Genomic DNA, 19997 nt, shown 5'->3' with positions numbered 1-19997 from the left:
TGGCCTGACAACCGACTTATATTCCACAAGGAGAGGAGGTGACAAACAGGTCTAAGCACTGACAAAACACTAGCAACAACGAGGCTGACAAAAAACACACGAAGTCTTCTTATGAGCTTATCAGAGAATATGAATATGATTTTCGGAAATGGGTCAGATTCTCAACTGAAGCAACAATAAACTTTTTCAAAAAATAAAAATAAAATAAAAAAAAAAACAATTTCTAAAAATAATGAAGAAATGTTGCACTCCCGGAAAAACGGTCACCTCCCCACGTCACCTTCCTCTGTCCCTAAGGAGGCCGTTGTGGAGAGGATCGACTGAGTAAAAAGGCAATGCGATTTTATCATTAACAAAATTGTAGTAAAACATTCGTAGAGTCGTAAGGAGATTTGTAAATAAATAAAAGAAATGAAAGACTTTTGTCTCGTCTCAGTAGCCGTCGACAGGGCTAGGAGCCCATGACCATTGGCTCCTGCCGTCTGGTCGATGTATTTCCTTTCGGTCAGCTCTGGCAGTACATGTACAGTAGGCTCGATTTCCCAATTACCCAAAATAGCTGGAAATCTAGCTGGCTTGAAAAAAAAAAAAGGAAGAAAGAAAGAAAGAAAAGCCATAACTTCACATCCCGTCTTGATCTGGTGTGGCCGCGTTGAACAAGTTAGATTCAGGTAGTAAATTTCTAAAACGTTTTTAGTAGACCTTATTTACAGCTACCCGCTTAGTTCGAAAATTGGCAGAAGCGAAGACACGCAATGGATCCTGGGTAGATTTTGCTTCGTCCAGCGGTGTTGCCCTGTAGAAGAACATGGCGTCTCTCTCGTCAACATCATAGAAGTAATCTATCATTTCCGACGTAATATTCTCGTGATTTAAAGGGTTCTCTGACTCAATTAGTTTGAATATGTGCCGTAATTGTGCCTTGCCTGAATGGGGGGAGCCGCTGAAAATTCCCGTTGCAGAACTTCCACAGTTTTTCTCGAAGCAGATTAGCTGGAACTTCGAACGATTGAACTACGGTGGTGGAGCTGTTATGGAAACCGTGTCTGGTCGTCCAGAGCGTCCTTCAGTGACGGGGCGACTTGGCTGCAGGCTAAGGGAAGGCATGCAACCTCCAACGAGGGGAAAACGAACTGAGAGGTACCTGCTGGTCAGTGAATGTTTGTACTGTCCCGGAAAGAGGTACGGATGCACTCCGAGAGCGAATTGCACGGGAAAGCGTCGCAATTGTTACGCGATGTGTAAGGTCACTGTGTACGCCGATTCCCCAGATATTGCCGAGGTTTCTTTCTCTGGGAGTCACGGAAGTGGAAACGTCACCGATCCATCGTTGCACAGAAACCCTCATGACTCGAAAAGAAGAAGATTGGTCGACGAAGATGGCAATGCTAGCGATCATTCACAGGTAAAGCTTGAGTACATGTTGGATCAGTTTTGCCATGGCTAGAGCTGATTATCACGGTTTAAAATAGCATCATGAACCTGTGAAAAGAGCAAGAGACTCTCAACTGTGTATAGTTTGGGAAAGTTGCGTATTAAGTGAAAATTGTTGAGAGAAATGAGACCCTGACCGGATCAGTTAGAGCATGCTTCAAACGTTCTGTTGTTAATTTGGTCAAGTGCAGTGAATCCTAAACTAAGCAGCAACTCAGTGACATTGTGCAATTAATTCTGATTTTACTGATTTTACATAAAGAGAGATGAGACTTTTGGCAGTGTTAATGTAAATTCATATGGGCATCTCATTTTTGGTTTTGATGGAAAATTTCAGTATTATTGTGAAAATTGTATACTCTTAACCCACAAGTGTCATAAGTTAGTCAAGTCAGATTGTGTCATTGCAAAACCAAAAAATCTGGGTGAATACCACAATGCCACGGATTACCTAGTAATTACACTGTAGTTGATGGTTTCATTGTCTCAAGGGTAAAAGTATTGAAGGAGCAACAAGCACAGGGTTGCAAAACTGTAATGACATGACTGCATCCCATCCAGAGGAAAGTAGCAGCACTTCTCATGCTATGGTGACAGCGATAAGCTCTAGTAGAGTGGATCACTTTGCCTCAGGTGCACACTTTTCGAGGGATGTTACAGTGATGGAATAATTTATGACATTGTCTTTTTTTGTAACTTAATATTCTGATCCTGCTTTTTGTTTGTTTCAGAGATGGAAACAAAATGATCGACCTACAATGGTAGAGTCACTCAGTTCTGATGGCCTAAATCTTGATCGCTCAAGTACAGAGGTGGTTGCTCTAGAAGTTGGACAGAACATCATGTTGACAGGCAACAGTGTGGACGTGATAAACCCACATCGCTCATCAAGTTCACCAGAAATTGTCATCTGGACAACAACAGCCTCTGGAGTACAGCCTGGATCTAGCTCCAGTTGGGTTAACAGTAATGGTACAACCACAAGCAGCCCCACAACTCCCAGCACTCCGCTGAATACACCTTTATCAGCAAGCGGGGTAACTCCTCCACCCTTTAATCCGAGTAGCTCACGAGGTGCTCAAGCCAAGGTACCTTCTTTTAACACGCCACCACCAATAGCTTCTTTAGCAACAAAGAGCAGCTCAGGACACCCATCTTGGTCTCCACCTTGGAGAGCAGAGTCAAAGTTTTCGGGATCAAAGATGCGTGTAAATCAGGTATATCAGTCTGTAGTCTCTCCTCAAGTCTGAACACCTGCTTCGGAATTCAAAAAGTTGGCATTAACCCTGGGGGGATTTTCTACTTCCCTGCCTTGATAGTATGCTAACCAGTTCATTCCAGCATATCTGCCAACCAGATTTCACACTAGGTTTTGCAAAAAAAGCATCCTGGGCTTCTCAGCTTCAAAATTTCAGGCTGGAGTCTTTTACAATTTTTAAGCATCCTGACTCATAAATTGACTGTTTGTAAAATTGTTTAAATTGTACAGTGTGGTAACTCATTTTTGTCTTTCATATTTTCTTCTTTTATTTCTTTTGTTTGTTCAACTTAAACTTAAGCTTAATTCTGTGCTTCTCAAGGATGGGACGGGCTTCACATTTGCAAATCCTACAAAATTTTTATGCATACATACATGTATACACAGGACACAAACTCTGCCACCAACATTTTTTTCTGGTTGCCCTGACATTTTTCTAATACCCTCAAGATTGTGCACTTTGTAAGAGTCCATAATAGCAGGAGTTGTTCCCACACATTTCTTTGTAGTTCTGGCTGCAGGTAGCTTCTGTATTTAATAGTGAGGTGTTCATAGTAGTGGGTTGTCTGCAAGATGAGAGTTCACTGTACATGTACTTCTTTACACGTACTTTGATTGGTTACTTTGGGCTGAATGAGCCGACAAAATCTGTTTCTTGCAGCAACATCAACATTCAGAGAAGAATCAGGAAATCCTAACTTTGAGACAGCACATTCAGATTCTTCAACAAGAACATCTAAGCAAGATCTCGCGGATAGCTGAGCTAGAGGCTCAGCTTCAAAGTCTCAAGGTACAAAATTTATAGTAATCGCCATTACAGTTTGTTATGTATTAAACCATTGTTGCCACTATGTTTAGTTTAGCATCATTTTTGCGTCACTTTTGTTAACATGCAATTTTAAGTTAATTACCTTTAAATCAAAGGAACTTTTGTTAATACCCAAGACTAATGTTACCAGACTGAGAAAAGAGTGGTTTTAATTTGAATGACAAAAATCAATTGGCATTTGCTTTGGTTTTGTGTTACAATTTTTTTAAATTGGTTTTTGAAGTTTTTGGTACATTTTCTACTGATCAGAAGTAAAACAAAAACAAGCAGTATTGTGACTCACAAGTAGAGAGGGACAGAGAGTAATAGCTGTCAACTGATGTTATCTTTATCACCACCTGCCTAAAAGATGCCATACTTCCCCTTGAGCTATATTCTAGCCTGGAAGTTAGAGTTAGATTTTTTATTTTTTTTATTTGGGAATCCTCTAGACTGTTGTTCTGTGGCCTTCTGTTTGGATTAGCAGACTGCTACCCTCAAAGTGGTACTATGACAAAAAGCGCATCTTTCCTATTGAAGCCATTTTAAAACATAATTTAGTAGCCTGTATGAGAAGAAAAATGCTCTTTACTATTTTCAAATATCTCTTTTCGTTCCAGAGATATTCAAGTTTTAAAAATATGCAAATTAGCCAAGTGATGACGTCATACACTCAAATATGATGAAAAAAGATATCTCATCCAACTTCTATCACAAATTTTTGATTCTTTGCAGTAAGATTCTTCTAAATGTGCTCCACAATACGAGCTTAACAGTTATGTTACCCTGGCAACGTACTGGGTTCCAGACGTCCCCAATATTAAAGGCATTTCTGGCCACCTTTGCCGTTCCATTTTGATATTCGCAAATGGTGCCTCATATGCACAATCCAGCAAGCATATCAATATGTTAGCTCAAGTTTGTGGCCTTGTTCAACGTTTTTTTGAGCTGAAAATCACTAACATATTGAAATCAAGTGGGTGGGAACTGGAAAAGAGTGAGTTGCCATGGGAACAGAATTTTTTATAGCGGTAGGTTTGTTTCCTGTAGAGCTGTTAGCCTACCAAGTTTCAATGGTCTGTGCTGCAAATTGGCCAAGATACATGTAGGTCTATTTATTTACTTGATATAGTATTGGGTTGAGTGTATGACGTCATCAGTCACCTCATTTGCATATTTTTCACATTTTTCAAACTTAAGTATCTCCGGAACTAATGCAGATATTTGCAAACGGTAAACAGCGTTTTTATTCTTTCAAGGAATTCTATGTGATACACCTAAAAAATCAAGGGGTAAAAATTTGATCATAGTACCGCTTTAAATTTTAAACTTTCATTGTTTGATGGTTCTTTTAATTCCATACACCGAATGCAAATATGGCGGACCACTCGGTCGGCACCCGGGACAAGTCGTATGAAAGCGAGGCTAGTCAGGCTTTAATGTTTTGTTTTGACAATGCTTCTCCAGAAAAGTCTTGCTTCGTCGTCGATCTGGTCTGTTTTATTTAGCTGTGGCTACGAGGTGCTGTGTTTCTGAACGCCACAAGAAGGGATATAAATTTTCCACCATTTGCCTCTTAAGCTTAGGGAAAATAGTGGATCAGTGCAATTCATTGAGACGAAGAAAAGGAGTTCACGATTGCTGCAGGAACTAAAGTCTGTTCGCTACATTTCACATTAGAAAATCTTAGAAAATCGTTTAAATGACGAGCTTATGTGGTGTCTGGTGGTATTCCAACACGATTTACATGGCCAGTACCTTCCCCAAAGTAAAGAAAAGCTCCTGTTGAAAAACATCCTCTGTCTCAAAGGAAGAAGTTGACTTCACATCCACTTGCACGGAATCGCACGAAACAAATACCACGGTGTAATAACCAAGCGAATGAACTTCAACTGCCCCCAGCATTGTATCCAGTGAATGCTTTGAGCCAAATGAGAACAACTTGGAGCTAAATGCGGTCGCTTAAACATTTTCTAAGATCTTCCAGCCTGAACAAACAAACTTTAACAGTTCCTTCGGCGATCATGAACTACTTACCTTCGTCTGTTTTCCCTGAGAGGCGAACACGGAAACAAAAAAAAAAAACACTTTCTCTGCTGTGGAAGATTTCAATTCCTTCTGGTGGCATTCAGGAACACAACAACGTATAGGGAGGGCAAAACGAAAACAGACCAGATCGACAACGAAGTAAGACTTTTCTGGGGAAGCATTGTCAAAACAAAACATCAAAGCCTGACTAGCCTCGCTTGCATGCGACTTGTCCCGGGCACCAACTGAGCGGTCCGCCATATTTGCATTCACTGTATTCATTCAAACATTTGATCTTGTGCTCTCTGAACCCTAACTAGTCAGTGAGGTTGAAAACTATGTGAACCTACATGTACATTAAGTTGCATTTTGCTCTTTTCTCCCAGGAAGGAGAACTTTACAGACTAGAGCATCAAGTTCAAAGATTGGAAACAGAGAACCTGAGAAAGGATGTGAAGATTTTACAGCTTGAGAAACAGTTACAAACAGCTTTATACTCTAGGACACAGGTAAGATGAAAATGACAGGGTCTGAGAGGAGTACAGGTGGTGGTGTACAGTGTACCATAGCTCCAAGCACTTTGGCAGTCGGCTGAGTCAAACTTATAAGTACAATTTGCACCTCAGTATGTGCATTTTGAGGTCAACAGCAACCTGCAAGAATTATGTGTTTGTTGTTGCTGTATCTGTGTAGAGAAGGAGAGGAATGAAACTAGATGTTTGAGAGACAGTTTGTCATGCAATGTACATGTGCACAGGAGAAGATAGTTTGTCTTGTTACATACTGATAGGTGATTTGCATGATGATGTCATTTAACAACAAGTTTAAAAAATTGTGGTTTAAAAAATTAAATAATGAAGGACAAATATTTAGTGAATTCCTGACTGATAGTTGTATTCAAATGACGACATTGTACAAGTCTTCTATCGTCAGCTTTGCACCTGCTTTACCTTGCTGGTGTATAATTTGTCCTATATGCCCCTTGTTATACATGCAGACTGATTATCTGTCTCACCCAAGTTTGTCACTTAGTTTATCATTCAAAGTGCACTTCTAAAAAAGCAGATAATTCATTTGCGTAAAGGCATAACCAGATGTGTTGAGTAAAACTGTCTTAAGTTGTCCAGACAGACTATGCATTTCTGGAGGAAAATGACCATGTTACTTCTACATGTAGATAAGGTTTGTATAACAGCTTCTGACTTGACACTTCTCTAAACATTTGTTGTCTCTCACAGCCATCACCCACACCAGTAACAGTGCTTGTGCAGCAGCAAGTCTCTGATACAGTTCCTTCACATTCACATGTAAGTAAACCTAATGATGTTGAGGCTTCACATATGGAAGAGGGTGAGAAAGAGGATGAAGAAATGGAGGGCAATAAAGACCAAGAATTAACAGAAATTGATAAGGAGGATGATAATGGTGATGATGACTCGCAGAGTGTTGATGAAGCTTAAAAACGGTGGAGCATGCTTGTTGTCACTTATATTGTATAATGGTGTAGAAAGAGTTTTATCTTCATCTTAATTAGCGTATTTAAGGTCACATTTTTTAGAGCTCATTCAAATCATTTATTATGTCACACATTTATTATGTCAGCTTCCCAATCAGAACGTAAATTTAGCATCTTACTATCAAGCAGCAAAGTTGCAAGAATAAAGAAAATTATCAACTACAGTATTTAGCAAGCTAAAAGTATTTTTTTTAAATGTACTTCCAAATTCTCACATCTAACTTGTGATTATTGATTAAACGAAACATTTTCATATGCAAGTAGTGAAGAGAATTATATTTTGAGGTTGAGACCAAAAAAACACTCAGTCCCCTTATATTGTGTTATATTTGAATGGGTTGTTCTGGTGAGGTTTAATATTGTATAGCTGGGATTGTGAATTGATTCCAACATTTTAGTCAAAGTTATGGTCAAGTAGGACCAACTTAAGTAAACTTTGAGTGAGAGGGTAAGAAATGACAATAAAATATTCATTTCCTAGTCCAGTTTTGGCTTAATATTGAAGATAATTTCTAGCTATTACAGGTTAGAACTCAATGTCTGTTGTGCAGACAGTAATCAAGATTGTTTACCAATTATGTGCCAGGGGAAGTTGTTTGGTTCCCTCCTGACAGGAAATTTTTGGTATGAGATTTGGCATGCTCCATTTACCAGGATTTACCTGGAGCACCCAGAAGCATGCTGCATTGTTGCACATTAAGGATGAATTGGAATCTATGATGATTGGTAATTTTGGACTACCTTTAAAGATGTTCCATTTCAATGTTTTCAACATATTTGGCTTGGGCAAACCAAAACAGTCCTAGCATTTACAAATTAATTCCAACTGAAATTTTGAGAGTTTTTCCTGAATGCAATCTGAGTATTTATTTTAGTTTTGCCTCTCTACATTTGAGGTTTTTCTTTACTTTCAGAAGTGTTAAACAGTTTCAGTCAATCCTAAAACCAGTCTGTATGTAGCAGACTTTTGAAACAAAGCATAACCTACGTATAGCAAAGTTTTGTACAGGTTCAAAACCCATCTGGTAGTCTGGTAGTTGAGATATTATTAAATTAAATATGGTGCTGGATCAGTTTTTGTAGGTGAAGTCAGAACTACTCAAAGAAAGCATTTATATCCCTAATGTTCCATGCAGATTTTATGCGACTTGATTTTTAACTGTAATTTATTATTTCTATTTTATATTTTGACATTACTTTTATTCTTGTCTTTGTTTAAAAGAGCTCAAAAATTCAAACTTACTTTTTAAGTCTCATGTAACCTTTTTTGGTACATAAAGAACAACACTTTCATGATTAATGTTACTGTGTAATTAAGATCCCTTTCAAAAGAGGCATCAGTTTTAACTGATGTTGCTTCAACAATGATGTTGCTTCAACAAGGCACATGTACGTGATTGTATGCTCTGTTTTTTACTATGTTTGCTAGCCTTATATACACAGCTGTAAAACTAGATGTGAGCAGTTGCCATCTTGTTACATTCCTTGTCTTATACTAAAAAAAATAAAATAAAAAATAAAGCTAGACTTCATGTGTGTTACAAAAGAAGCAAAAGGCAATTGGTTTCCTTGCTGACACCACCTCTTGATTTTTCACTTATGATAATGAACACTATTCTATAAGCCCAAGACCAACCCAACTGAGTATGGAGAAACTCAAGCATACTCTTAGGCTTGGTTCAAACTTTACATGCTAGTGTCTTAATGAAGTCAACTGAAGATTTTATGTTGCATGTTTGTGTTGAACTTAATTGTGTTAAGTTTGACCTGTAGTGCGACTGAATGTAGACAGTTGACTAGAATGTCTTGCTATACTCATGTCAAAGTGTAATTCAGTATAATTTTATTCCACATTTTGCCATTCTATCAAACTGAGTTCTAAATTCTCTCCAGGGGAATTCCATTCTGATTAGTTATTAAGAAGGTCATACCTCTATTATAAATGCATTGAGTAATCAGCACAAGTGTAACTTGATGTTTTAATCCAAGTCTTGCCAAAGTCGTTCGGAAGTTGAAATTGTTTTACAATTTTCCCTGACACAAAATAAAATTTCCTGACTTTTCCCTGACCATTTCCTGACCTATGGATATCCTGATAAGCTAGCCGGAGCATACAAAGTGGAAGAGTTGGTTTATCTTGTTGCAATGCCACTTAGAAAAAGAAGTCTTAACAAAGAACACTTTGGTGGCTCTCTTTATTCCCTGCCATCAGTTACTAAAGTAAACCTTTCTTTGCTCTTTGTAAAAATAATACTGGAAAATTAGTTGAACGCTTATTGCTCTGTATGTATCACATGCCTATGAAGCTCAGCAATATGTTGTTGGCTAGCATCACTTTCTATAGACCTACCTGCATTATGTGGGAAGAGCTACTGACAGCTTTATGGCACTCTAAAAGTATCTTTGCATTAAACTCACAAGTGCTAGTTCATATAAGACTACAAAGCATGTGAAGAGATAAGAACTAAATAGCCCTGTGTGCACGTGGTTCATGGAGCTCACCAATCATATAGGCCTGCAACGGGTGCAAAAAGCCAGCTGCATAGTTCCTATTTAAGCATTGTAAGATAGTATCATAGGAAGCTGAAGAGAGGGAGGCCAGGGAACAGCTGGCAGTCACAACACAGAGAGGGATGGAGAGACCTCCTTAAGGACCTATGCCCCCCATTGACTCCCAGAACTTTCTGCCAAAAATGCATGTTTTGGACATTTTGGAGCTTTTCAGCTGAGATATGGGCCAAATTAGCTCCAATCTACTCAAAAAGACATTCCCAACGTGACAGCATGCCGTTCTTTCCACTAGCATCAGGTTTTACAACATTTTTGCATGGGCATGGGCCGAAATCAAAATTTCGAGAAACTGACCTACAGCTTTAGGCTTCTTCTAATTTTCTTTTTTTTTTTTTTTGCCTTTCCTTTTACTCCTTTTCTTATCTTTTTGCTGCAGTGATCGACCTTTTACTCTGCTTGATTCCAGTTTAAAAATTGCTGAAAAATCATCATCGAGACAGGCCATTTTTACCATGGAGTAGCTAAGTGTTGTCGCAGGAAATTTTGCTGTGAGTTTTTCACTCAAATTTCTGAACATTTTTGTGCATATTTTAGGCTCCATTGAGCCAATCACTCTGATCTGGGTGTCATTGGAAAGATCTTTTCCTCCTGCAGAACTTCAGTATAGATGATGCCAATTTTGGTAAAAGATGACAACGTCAGAAGTAGGATAAAGGCCAATGCTCATGGGTGGTTACGGGTGGCACGGGAGTCAATGGGTTAAGCCAAGTGAGTCATCATATGGGTCCACAATGCACGAAGAAGCACATATTGCAGGCCTATGACACTGATTATAAAAATACTAAATATTATTATAGCGGAGCACCATGATTAACTATAAGAACAGAGCCACATGTATGCATAGAAATAGAAAACCATACAACTCTTTCTTTCATGGTCAACATGGCTAGTTGCATGGATTGCGGGCAATAAATGACAACGATGACAACAATGTTGCACAACATGGCGGTCAGCCAGCTAATACCAAGTCATGCAGCCTTGGTTTATGTGTGTACATCTTTGATATTGGACATCCACGTTATGGTCAGTTGGCACTTGTCAAAACGATGTATCAGCTTACCAGTATCACATTACCATATTGTGGACTCAGGTTTAGAGCTCATTGAGGTCACATGTTTTTTTTTAAAGTTCTGCTGGTCAAGTACTGGTTTTTGATCGGATCGCAGGCTCATGTCAGGTTAACTTGTTGTAATCAGGGCTGGGTTGTACAGAAGCTGATTAATGCTAACCCAGGATTAACCAAAGTATAATTCTTTCTTGTATACAAATGTTTTTCACTGCTTCTGTTTAGTGACATGTAAGATTATTCAAACTTAAAACAGAAGGCCAAACAATACAAAAAGAAAACCTCACCACAAAGTTACAGAACTCAAATCAAAATTCTCACATATTCTGGGTTAGTTTAATTGGGCTTTGAACACCCAAGCCCGGGAGCTCTGCTTTAACTTTTAGGCTTGGCTAAATCTACATAATTAAAATTAATATTAAAATACCAAGATTGTCAGGGTAATCATTTCTATAATAATTATAAGCAGTTAAGAATCTCTCCGCTCCCATGAACTATCAATGAATTAAAACACTTGAGGTTGAATTAGAACCTCATCTCATTTCTAAGGTTTGGTCAAAACTTCTTGGGAAGGCTTTAAAAAAGGATGCAAATGAAGAGAATTACCAATAAATGTTTTACAAAGTTCAATTCCTTGGTAGTAATTTAACATATGGTACATGTACATACATGCCAACAATATCCCCCCTTTCCTAGCTTTTGCTAACTTTCGTATTGATAGCAATGTACAATATTTATCATAGTTTATTGTTTTTTGTTTTACTTTTATACAAAATATTTGCAAAATTATAAACGTAAGTCAACACTACCCCCTTTGACTAGCCCTTATGTAAAATTCTTTTAACATTGCATATATTAATGAAATGTGACTAAAATTTACAAACATTTAAATTAAATTTTCAAAGATGTTAATAAAAGGAGTTAAAAGTACCAGTTTGAATAGACATGCTGATTAAGTTTCTTTGATTCTATAACACTTTGATCATACTCTTGCCACCAAAATTCTCTTTCTCCTTCAATATCAACATTGGTTGAATGAGGAAAATTGTAATTATCTGGCCTTGGACAGCCATAATGTTCTTGAGAAGCAACATACTCATTTTCTACAAGTCCTGATGCCTTGCGCTTCAAATTTTCATGAATTCTGTCACAAACAAGACACTCAAATCCTGTCACGAAGTTTTGTTCCTCGAATGAAGTTCCCCATGGACGATTTTTCATAAACTTTAACAGCCTCTCATTAGTAACACCTTTATCTTTAAATTCTAAGTACTTAGCATATTCGTCATCATTTTCATCCAGCTTTTTGATAAAATCAGCCAATACCTTTGGGCTTTCAAAATCATCCACAAGGATAACAGAATGATTATTAGGCATCCAGTCTTGAACTGTCGGCGATCCTTTGTAAATGGGAACAGAACCCAACACAAGCGGTCTCCACAGCTTCTCCGTTATGTAATCTTCACATATTGCATTCTCAAAAGACAATGTAAACTTGTATTTTGCAATGATATCATGGAACCCTTTATCATCCATGGTTAAAGGGTTCTTGAATTCTTCAGGAAGATCTTTATTATGCAGGCAAGCCCCATAAGAGTCAACTTTTAAATATTTCATTAATTCAGCAATGTACTCATCTCTGTCTGAGGGTGGATTACATCCACTCTGCACGTACACTACTGATGCAAGACCACTAGTCCCCTTTTCATGGATTTCATATCTTGGCTTTTTCAGTAATTCAGTTAAAGATAAAAGCATTTGAGTGACCAAAGGGTAGTCGGATGACCTACGGAATGTAGCGGTATGGTTGAAGAGTTCAATTGTGGTTTGATGATGTAGAATGGGATTGTTCTTGGGTGATTCTTCATGGATCAATGCCCACTCGTGGTGCCCTGAATATAGAAAAGCAATAGGGGAAACACAAATAATTAGACCACTTTTAATTACTTATTGAAAAATTATCACAAGCTATAGGTCCGAGTCAGCCTGGACATTTTCCAACAAACTATTAACTATTATTGTAGTTATCAGCACTTTAACACACAATTAGGCAAAGGGGTCAATTCTGCTTTGTATTGACATCATCATTGCCTGATTGATTGACTGATTGATTGACTGACTGACTGCTTGCTTGCTTGATTGATTGACTTACTGAATGAATGAATGACTGACTGACTGATTGATTGATTGATTGGATTGATTGTGATGAGTAATCGCCACCAATAGAGCAGTTTTCAATTACGTGTCCTAGGGAAATTTCTTTTTTGAGATTGCAACTCTCAGTTAAGTCCTTTGTATAAACTCAGGTCTCAGTAACAAGGTAACTCTCTTGTTTCCATCTAGCTGTGTCACAAACATGTTGTATTATGATCTGAGTAGCTTACCAAGTCTTGGAAGAGGCAAATCATTTGCTGTAAAGGATGTCCCGTAGAACATAAAAGCCTTAGTCCTTGGATGGGTCTGAAATTTGCGAGCCTCTGTGAAATAGCATTCACCAAGTTTGCACTTCTTGATGTCATTCCCACCGGTAAATGTAGTCCACCAAAGAATTATGGGTAATTTGTACTTTGCAGCATATGCTGCAGGCTTTCGGAGATTCTTCAAGACATGTTCAACTTCATCATAATAAATTTCTTCTGAAAGAATGATCAAAGGCAATCAGAAAAGCACTACATGATTGGAGAGGGATATGACATATAATCTAACCTTGAGCCTGCAGGCCTCGCATTCAGACGTGTGACACTCTAATGTCTCTCTTAATGTCTCTTTAAGTACAATTCCTCAAATTATCCATATACTCTTGAGTGGCGGGGGGAGTCTAAAATGCCAAAATGGTTAAAGATTATGAAGCTCAAGAGAGAATTACAGAGAGGTAGAGGGTTTCAAAACAAAAAGCCTCCCGGGAAGGGGGAACTCCGCATTTTAGCATTTATACCTTGACTAGATCGAATCACTTTGAGTTTTGTGATCTGCAACACTATAAGCCTGAATACATCCTTAAGTCACGACGCTTCTCCCACCTTCGGAATACCGTTCTTTCCAATTTTCGTCCACTTCCAGGAAATTAAATATTTTATCATCCCCTTTCTTGATTCTCTCGTCGTTTTCCGTCCATTGAATATCGTCGACAGCCACAAGACTGTCCTCATTGCGAGCTTCGTCATTTTCGAAGCCAAAGAGAAACTCTGTAAATAACAGAAGGACCGCTAACGCAAAACATAACCCCAAAAATACTCTGTAGAAAGTCCACAAACGGAAGACCGCCATTAACCTCCATTTGCCGGAAGTTCGTTCGGGCAGTGCGAATTGAATGGCGGGAAAAACTTTAGCTTAAATAAGACTAATGTTGATTGGTCAATTTTAAACAAGCTTCTATTCCTTTTCACCAATCAGACATCGCGATACATTAATCCTCGACGATTGTACCACGTTTTTCGCCTTCGGCAAATCGGCATATTCAGTTCGCTCTCGAACTGTGTTGGGATTTGAGTTGTGTGTCAGCAAATTCGCTCTAAAAATGCCTCCCAAGTTGAAATTTGGTGAAGGTGAACGTATTCTGTGTTACCACGGTCCTCTGATCTACGAAGCAAAGTGTATGAAAGGACAGATGAAGGACAAAGTCACAAGATATCTCATTCATTACAACGGCTGGAACAAAAACTGGGACGAATGGGTTCCGGAAAACAGGGTGCTTAAATTCAACGAGGCTAATCTACAGAAACAGAGAGAGCTTAGAGAACAAAACTTGTATGTATCGCTTTTTTTCTTTGAAAATTTCCAGTCTGAGAGGCTTTTCAAGTTTAATCCGATCGAAGCTTGCCAGGAACTTTAAAGTTCGAGCTAGTTGAGACCACGTGCTTTAGGCAATATATGTTTGACCTTGTCGAACTACCCTTTCTGTTTCTAGTGATGTTCGGCTTATTCAAAGCAAATGATCGCTGTTGACCATCGCACTTTGCTTAGTAGAAAGCTGCAGAAAGTAAAGTCCAGATATGACATTGCATGATTCGATCGTAAATATTCAATTTAATTTGTTTTGGACACGTTTTAAAGTAACACAAACTTATAATTTTTATAAGTTGAGTTCTTGAGCTGAAGCTAAAGCTTACATATACTTGAAGCAATAACATTTTTGCTGCAACTACAAGAAATATTGTTTCTTAAATTTGAGTCACAGTAGGACAAATTGTGCTGTTAGCAGGTATTAGAAAGTAAATATTTGTCAAGGAAGCCAGGGTTTTCTTATAGTAATGACATAGTAATGTTCAAGACAGTTTTTGAAGATGAACAGCTTGGTTGTAGTCCAAGGTCCAAAGATAATCTAAGCTGAGAGATATTGAGTTCTATACTTCTGAAGCTTCACAAGTAATACTGATCCATTTTAATTACTTTTGTTCCATCTGGGTTGTTGCATCTCACAGCCATGTCAATGGAAGCAATGCAACAGTGTGAATTATTGCATGATAACAAAATGATTCTTCTACTAGAAACTTTGCACCAACTTTTCCTTTAACCACAGTAACATGAAACGTGGATGTTTAGCTAGTTTGCATCTTGAAAAAAGATTTTATCAGTTCACCAAAATGCTATGCATGAATCATATCGCTCATACATGGATACAATTTTTTTTACAAATGTGACAAAAGCATTGCTGACAATATTACATTCAGAACTAAAGAAAGTTTCAGGATGATTATGAATTCTTTTTTATGCAAATCTCAGGTTCTTTTTACACGTACCTCCACTTTTATGAACAAAATATGTATGAGGAGCTTTAAGATTTCAAAGTGCATTCATAAACATGAACAACAAAGATTATGTAATCTTGTAAGTGTGTAGTAACACAGCCTACTTGTAATTAGCAAACTTACAGAGCAATGTAAAATGTAACTGGCAAGTAAAAATGTGCAACAGCAGTATGCACTAAAATGTCTGGTAAGGAATTAATTATTTGCAGTTTCTCTGTCGTGAAAACCAGACTTTGAACTATGTTTTGAATTAAATTACAGTCAGGAGAACTATTAGGGACTACAGCCAGCCTGTTCAACCAGTTTGACCAGTTTCCTAGAATACCAATATAATGTCACTGGATGTTTGTACTTGTACTTCTTTTTTCAATGATAATAATTGTTATGTCTCCTTATACATGGTTGATCAAAACACATTATGTGATACAGGCAAAACTGGGAAATATTGATGATGTCAACCAACTTACATTCCCCACTTTTTGAAATTTGCATTATTTTTTTGTCCCCACATTCCGTGTCATTTTAAGTTATGTAATAAATGGTTGTAAAAATTGAACAGTGCTGAATATTTTAAACGGACAAGCAACATTTTTAAATGCCAACAGAAAAATATTTTGGCATTTTACAGCTTGGGAAAGAGGTCACCCCAAAACAATCTTTGAAAATATTTTAAGGATAATGCGCCTTTGTTGCCAAAATGTGCGCAGATTTTTTTGTTGGGAATCATTTATTCTGAGAAGAAAACAGTTTTCCTGGAGCATCCAAGCTTCTCAAAACAGATAATGTATACAGGCAAATGTCCATGCTTGTTTTCATTCAGAATGATGTTTATTGTTCAGCTGTACCTCAGGACTTCCTATATCATTGTGGTATAAGGCATGTGGGCAAAGCTGTACATTACCTGGTAAACAAGAAATTAAATCTGTACGAGCAAGCTTCAAAAATAAAGCACAGCTTTATTTTAAGGTTGAATTCTGGCCAGGGTCATAAAGAAAAAACTTTTATTTTCATTGTTCCTCTATCTAATGTATTGTAATGATATATATATATATATATATATTTTTTTTTTTTTTTCATCGCAATATCTTACATTACATTACATACAAAAATTACCTACTACTTACAATGTCAACGTAACTTACAATTTAACGATAATAACAAAACTTACAATACTAACATTATGTATGATTGGTTAGTATTGTAAGTTTTGTGATATATAATATATATTATTTAGTACCAGTGAATCATCAGAAAGTTGACTGTTTACCAAGAGTAGTTCAGCATTCATAATACAAAATGCTTATTCTTTTTTTTATCTTTACTCTTGTTTCACTACTCGCATAATCTCATCTGTCTTTTCAAAAATACTATTTTATTTGGTTATTATAGCTGTCCTTTAACCACCCTGCACTGTATAGAAAATAAAGTTTAAATGTTACTCTCAAATGTTACTCTGTTCTCAAAAAGATAAATTGAAAAGGTGGGGAAATGCATTTTATTGTTATAGTATTGAATAAGATTAATTTTGTCATTGTTTTTCTTTATGATAATGATTTAAGAGAAGTTTATTTGTTTCTTGTTGCAGGAAAAGCAAGAAATCAAGAAAGCGTACTGATAAAGCAGTAGGGGAAAATGACAAACCGTTAAAACGTGAACCAGTGGTGGAGACTCCTGGTCCGGTTAGGAAAAAGAGATCCAGAATAGCTAATCCTATAGAAAGTGATGAGAACTTCACATCACGTGTTGATGTCAAAATAACTATTCCAGATGATCTCAAACATTGGCTCATAGATGATTGGGATCTTGTCACACGCCAAAAACAACTTGTTCCTGTTCCGAGGAAAAAGAATGTAAAAGAGATTCTGGACGAGTATATAAAATCACGAACTGCTAATCCTGATGATGGGTTGAAACCTGGAGTTGTCCAAGAAGTAGCAAATGGTATTCAAGAATATTTTAATGTTATGTTGGGAACACAGTTACTTTACAAGTTTGAAAGGACTCAGTACGGCGACGTGCTATCTGAACACACAAACCTTCCTATGTCTCATTTATATGGAGCAGAACATTTGCTGAGACTTTTTGTAAAACTAGGCAATGCTCTGTCATTCTCAAGTTTGGACGAGAAGAGTGTGCAATTTGTGGTGACGCACATTCAAGACTTTTTAGATTATCTGTCTAAGAATGCAGATAGCTTGTTTACAACTGACTACGAGACTGCAACACCAGAGTATCATCGCAGAGCAGCCACATAATGTTTTTAAAAATAGTGTCTCTTCTTTTTCCTAGTTTGAATATTAAAGTGTGCAACTTTTTTGCATTTGTGAAGTTTGCAACAGTAAGATGGTGATTTTTTGTGGATGGGTGATTGTACATGGTGTGAAAATGTGAATGTTTTATTTGATTTTTTTTCAAGTTTAAGGCTTTCAATAACTATGTCAATAATCCCAAGTACTTGGTTAATATTCCAGTTATTTGCAAGCGAGAAATTATTCTGAAAGCAGTTTGTGTTATTGTGCGTAAATTTGTGAAACATCAGTTCATTGCATATATTGTACATTTACAATGCTGTTGACATGTTAAATTTAGTAACAAGACACACCTTGGTTCTTTGTGGTTCCTGTCTTGTCTTGGGTTTTTTTCAGTTGTGGGTGTGATTATTTAAAATTATTGTGCTATAGATTAGTTCACCCATGTAAAGATAATGCAGTTTTTGTGAGAAATTGCCTTGAGTGTCTTCTGTAGACCTGCTGGAAAATAAAAAGCTGTCTTGTTTTCCATTGTGTTTCCAAGATTGAAAAGTTACATGTAAATCTCTTAGTTAATTGATGTGACACTAACAATACGTAGGAAAACACATAGAATGAGTGATTAATATTTACATGGAGAGTGTAGAAAATGTTGAAAGCAGAGTTTCACATTAGGTTTTTCTAAACTCGTCAGCCAGGCAAGTCATTTTAGAAAACACAACATGGTTCAAATGAGGCAACATGAGACGCAAGGTACATGCAACAAAGACTTTCTGGGCCTGGTTCTTCAGGCCTTCAGTGAGGTCTAGAGGATATAAACAAAGCATATTGAATGAGCATGTTCTTTTCATTGTTTGTGACCTCTTCGACTTATTGCCATCAAGCTGAAAATTTAATCATAAAGTACAGTGTGATCCTTCCTCGCATCCAGCCAGTCATTAACAGCCAACTTATTCTTACAGTTACTTGTTCTGGGATGCAGTAATGATTTGTCTGTCATTATCTTATGTCCACCCCATTTAATATGATAACATTTCATGCCCAAGGGATTATGGGATTTTATACTTCTTATTTGTTTGTAAACCCCCTCACTCCTCTTTGTAGCATAGGGCATCTACAGTTCTTTGCATTCATCTTGATGGGCCATTGAGTCTCATTTTCTGTCATCTGACACTATCTGCTGCAGTCCTTGTTACGCTGACCTCCAGACTTTTGTTTTTTGTTTTTTGTTTTTTCATGTTCTTTTTCCTTGTTCGCTCCAGAAAAATGCATGCCTGGGAGCAGGATCTTCACAGGGAATTACTAGTTTCCATCATAGTGTATTGGAATGATCCTAGGAGATAATAACCATTGATTTTTCTTAATAAATAAATTTATGTTGCTATCAATTGAGAAGCCCTAATGTCCAATTTTCTGAAGTGTGAGAAGCATTTGTCTCTTATTGTGATTGCTCTATGCTTTTTCAAGTGAAGAAATGAAATCAACTACAGGGGACTGTTTCTGCTGTAACGAATTTTCCGCATTATCAGAAAATGCATGGCTATTAGATCAGTAACAGAATTCTCTTTACCTTTTTCATAACGGAGCTCCTGCACACCGAAAGCGCTTGAGGGGAGCCCCATTGGTAACCCATTGATCTAAAAAAAGTTTGGTCGTCACGTGACTGTACGTACGTTCATCCGTACGCCACTTGCACTGCACAAGCGCGAGCTGAGCCCCAAACCTGAAGAAATAAAAGAGTAGCACCATTACCATAGGTACATCTTTGATATTGAACATCCATGCTATGAACAATTGACAGCTGTCAAAACAAGGTATCCACTGACCAGTGTCACGTGACCATATCGCGGGACCAGGTTTAGAGCTCATCGAGGTCGTGTGTGTTTTTGAAATTGACCGCTGCCCAGGCACTGGGTGGAAAACGAATAATTTTTTTCCCTTTGTGGCTGACTTATCGCAACCAGGGCTCCGCTTGTAAGCTTGGCGAAATCTGTTTATTATTTTTGTCCATTTTTCTCCAGCCTCGTTCCCAAGGCCTTTACCCTTGCTTTGGGGCACGCTTAAGCCAAGCCAGGGAAAAGGCCCTGGGAACGAGGGTGATTTTTTTCTTACTGGCAGATATGTCACTCAAGTGGGAGGTGTAGAGTATTCCCACCCATAGATTGATGGATCTCTTGTCATCACAAATAATTTTCATTGGTAACGGGAAGGAACGTGTGGAACCAGAGGTTGAGCACATACCCCCTCGATCCCCCTCCCAAAATCAGAGGCCAACGAGTGTTGCCTTCAGTCAGTCTTTCTGCCAACCTGGCCCAGCTC

At 37.7% G+C, this 19997-nt stretch overlaps 3 protein-coding genes across 4 annotated transcripts; 2 read left to right on the top strand and 1 right to left on the bottom strand.

Moving 5' to 3' along the window:
• The first annotated feature begins 199 nt into the window (after positions 1-199).
• On the top strand, positions 200-8864 carry LOC145496847 (uncharacterized). The gene is made up of 5 exons (XM_081476604.1): positions 200-1405; positions 2166-2651; positions 3354-3482; positions 5915-6037; positions 6767-8864. The coding sequence occupies exons 1-5, from the start codon at positions 905-907 to the stop codon at positions 6986-6988; spliced, it is 1461 nt and encodes a 486-aa protein (XP_081332730.1). The 5' UTR covers positions 200-904; the 3' UTR covers positions 6989-8864.
• Positions 8865-8900: 36 nt separating this feature from the next.
• LOC145496845 (GDP-fucose protein O-fucosyltransferase 3-like) lies at positions 8901-13952 on the bottom strand. Of its 2 annotated transcripts, none has more exons than XM_081476603.1 (3): positions 13702-13952; positions 13066-13314; positions 8901-12573 (listed from the first exon to the last, which is right to left on the bottom strand). In XM_081476603.1, exons 1-3 carry the CDS (start codon positions 13946-13948, stop codon positions 11603-11605), a joined length of 1467 nt encoding a protein of 488 aa, XP_081332729.1. In that variant the 5' UTR covers positions 13949-13952; the 3' UTR covers positions 8901-11602. The 2 variants fall into 2 exon arrangements, with proteins under 2 accessions (XP_081332729.1, XP_081332728.1); XM_081476602.1 differs by having other exon boundaries at positions 8902-12573; positions 13066-13317.
• Positions 13953-14131: 179 nt separating this feature from the next.
• On the top strand, positions 14132-19994 carry LOC145498109 (mortality factor 4-like protein 1). The gene is made up of 2 exons (XM_081477984.1): positions 14132-14428; positions 17015-19994. Exons 1-2 carry the CDS (start codon positions 14199-14201, stop codon positions 17682-17684), a joined length of 900 nt encoding a protein of 299 aa, XP_081334110.1. The 5' UTR covers positions 14132-14198; the 3' UTR covers positions 17685-19994.
• Positions 19995-19997: the final 3 nt, after the last annotated feature.

Source organism: Orbicella franksi, chromosome 9 (assembly GCF_964199315.1).
Source record: "Orbicella franksi chromosome 9, jaOrbFran1.1, whole genome shotgun sequence".
Lineage (NCBI taxonomy): Eukaryota > Metazoa > Cnidaria > Anthozoa > Scleractinia > Merulinidae > Orbicella > Orbicella franksi.
This window is presented reverse-complemented; position numbering and strand designations above follow the sequence as displayed.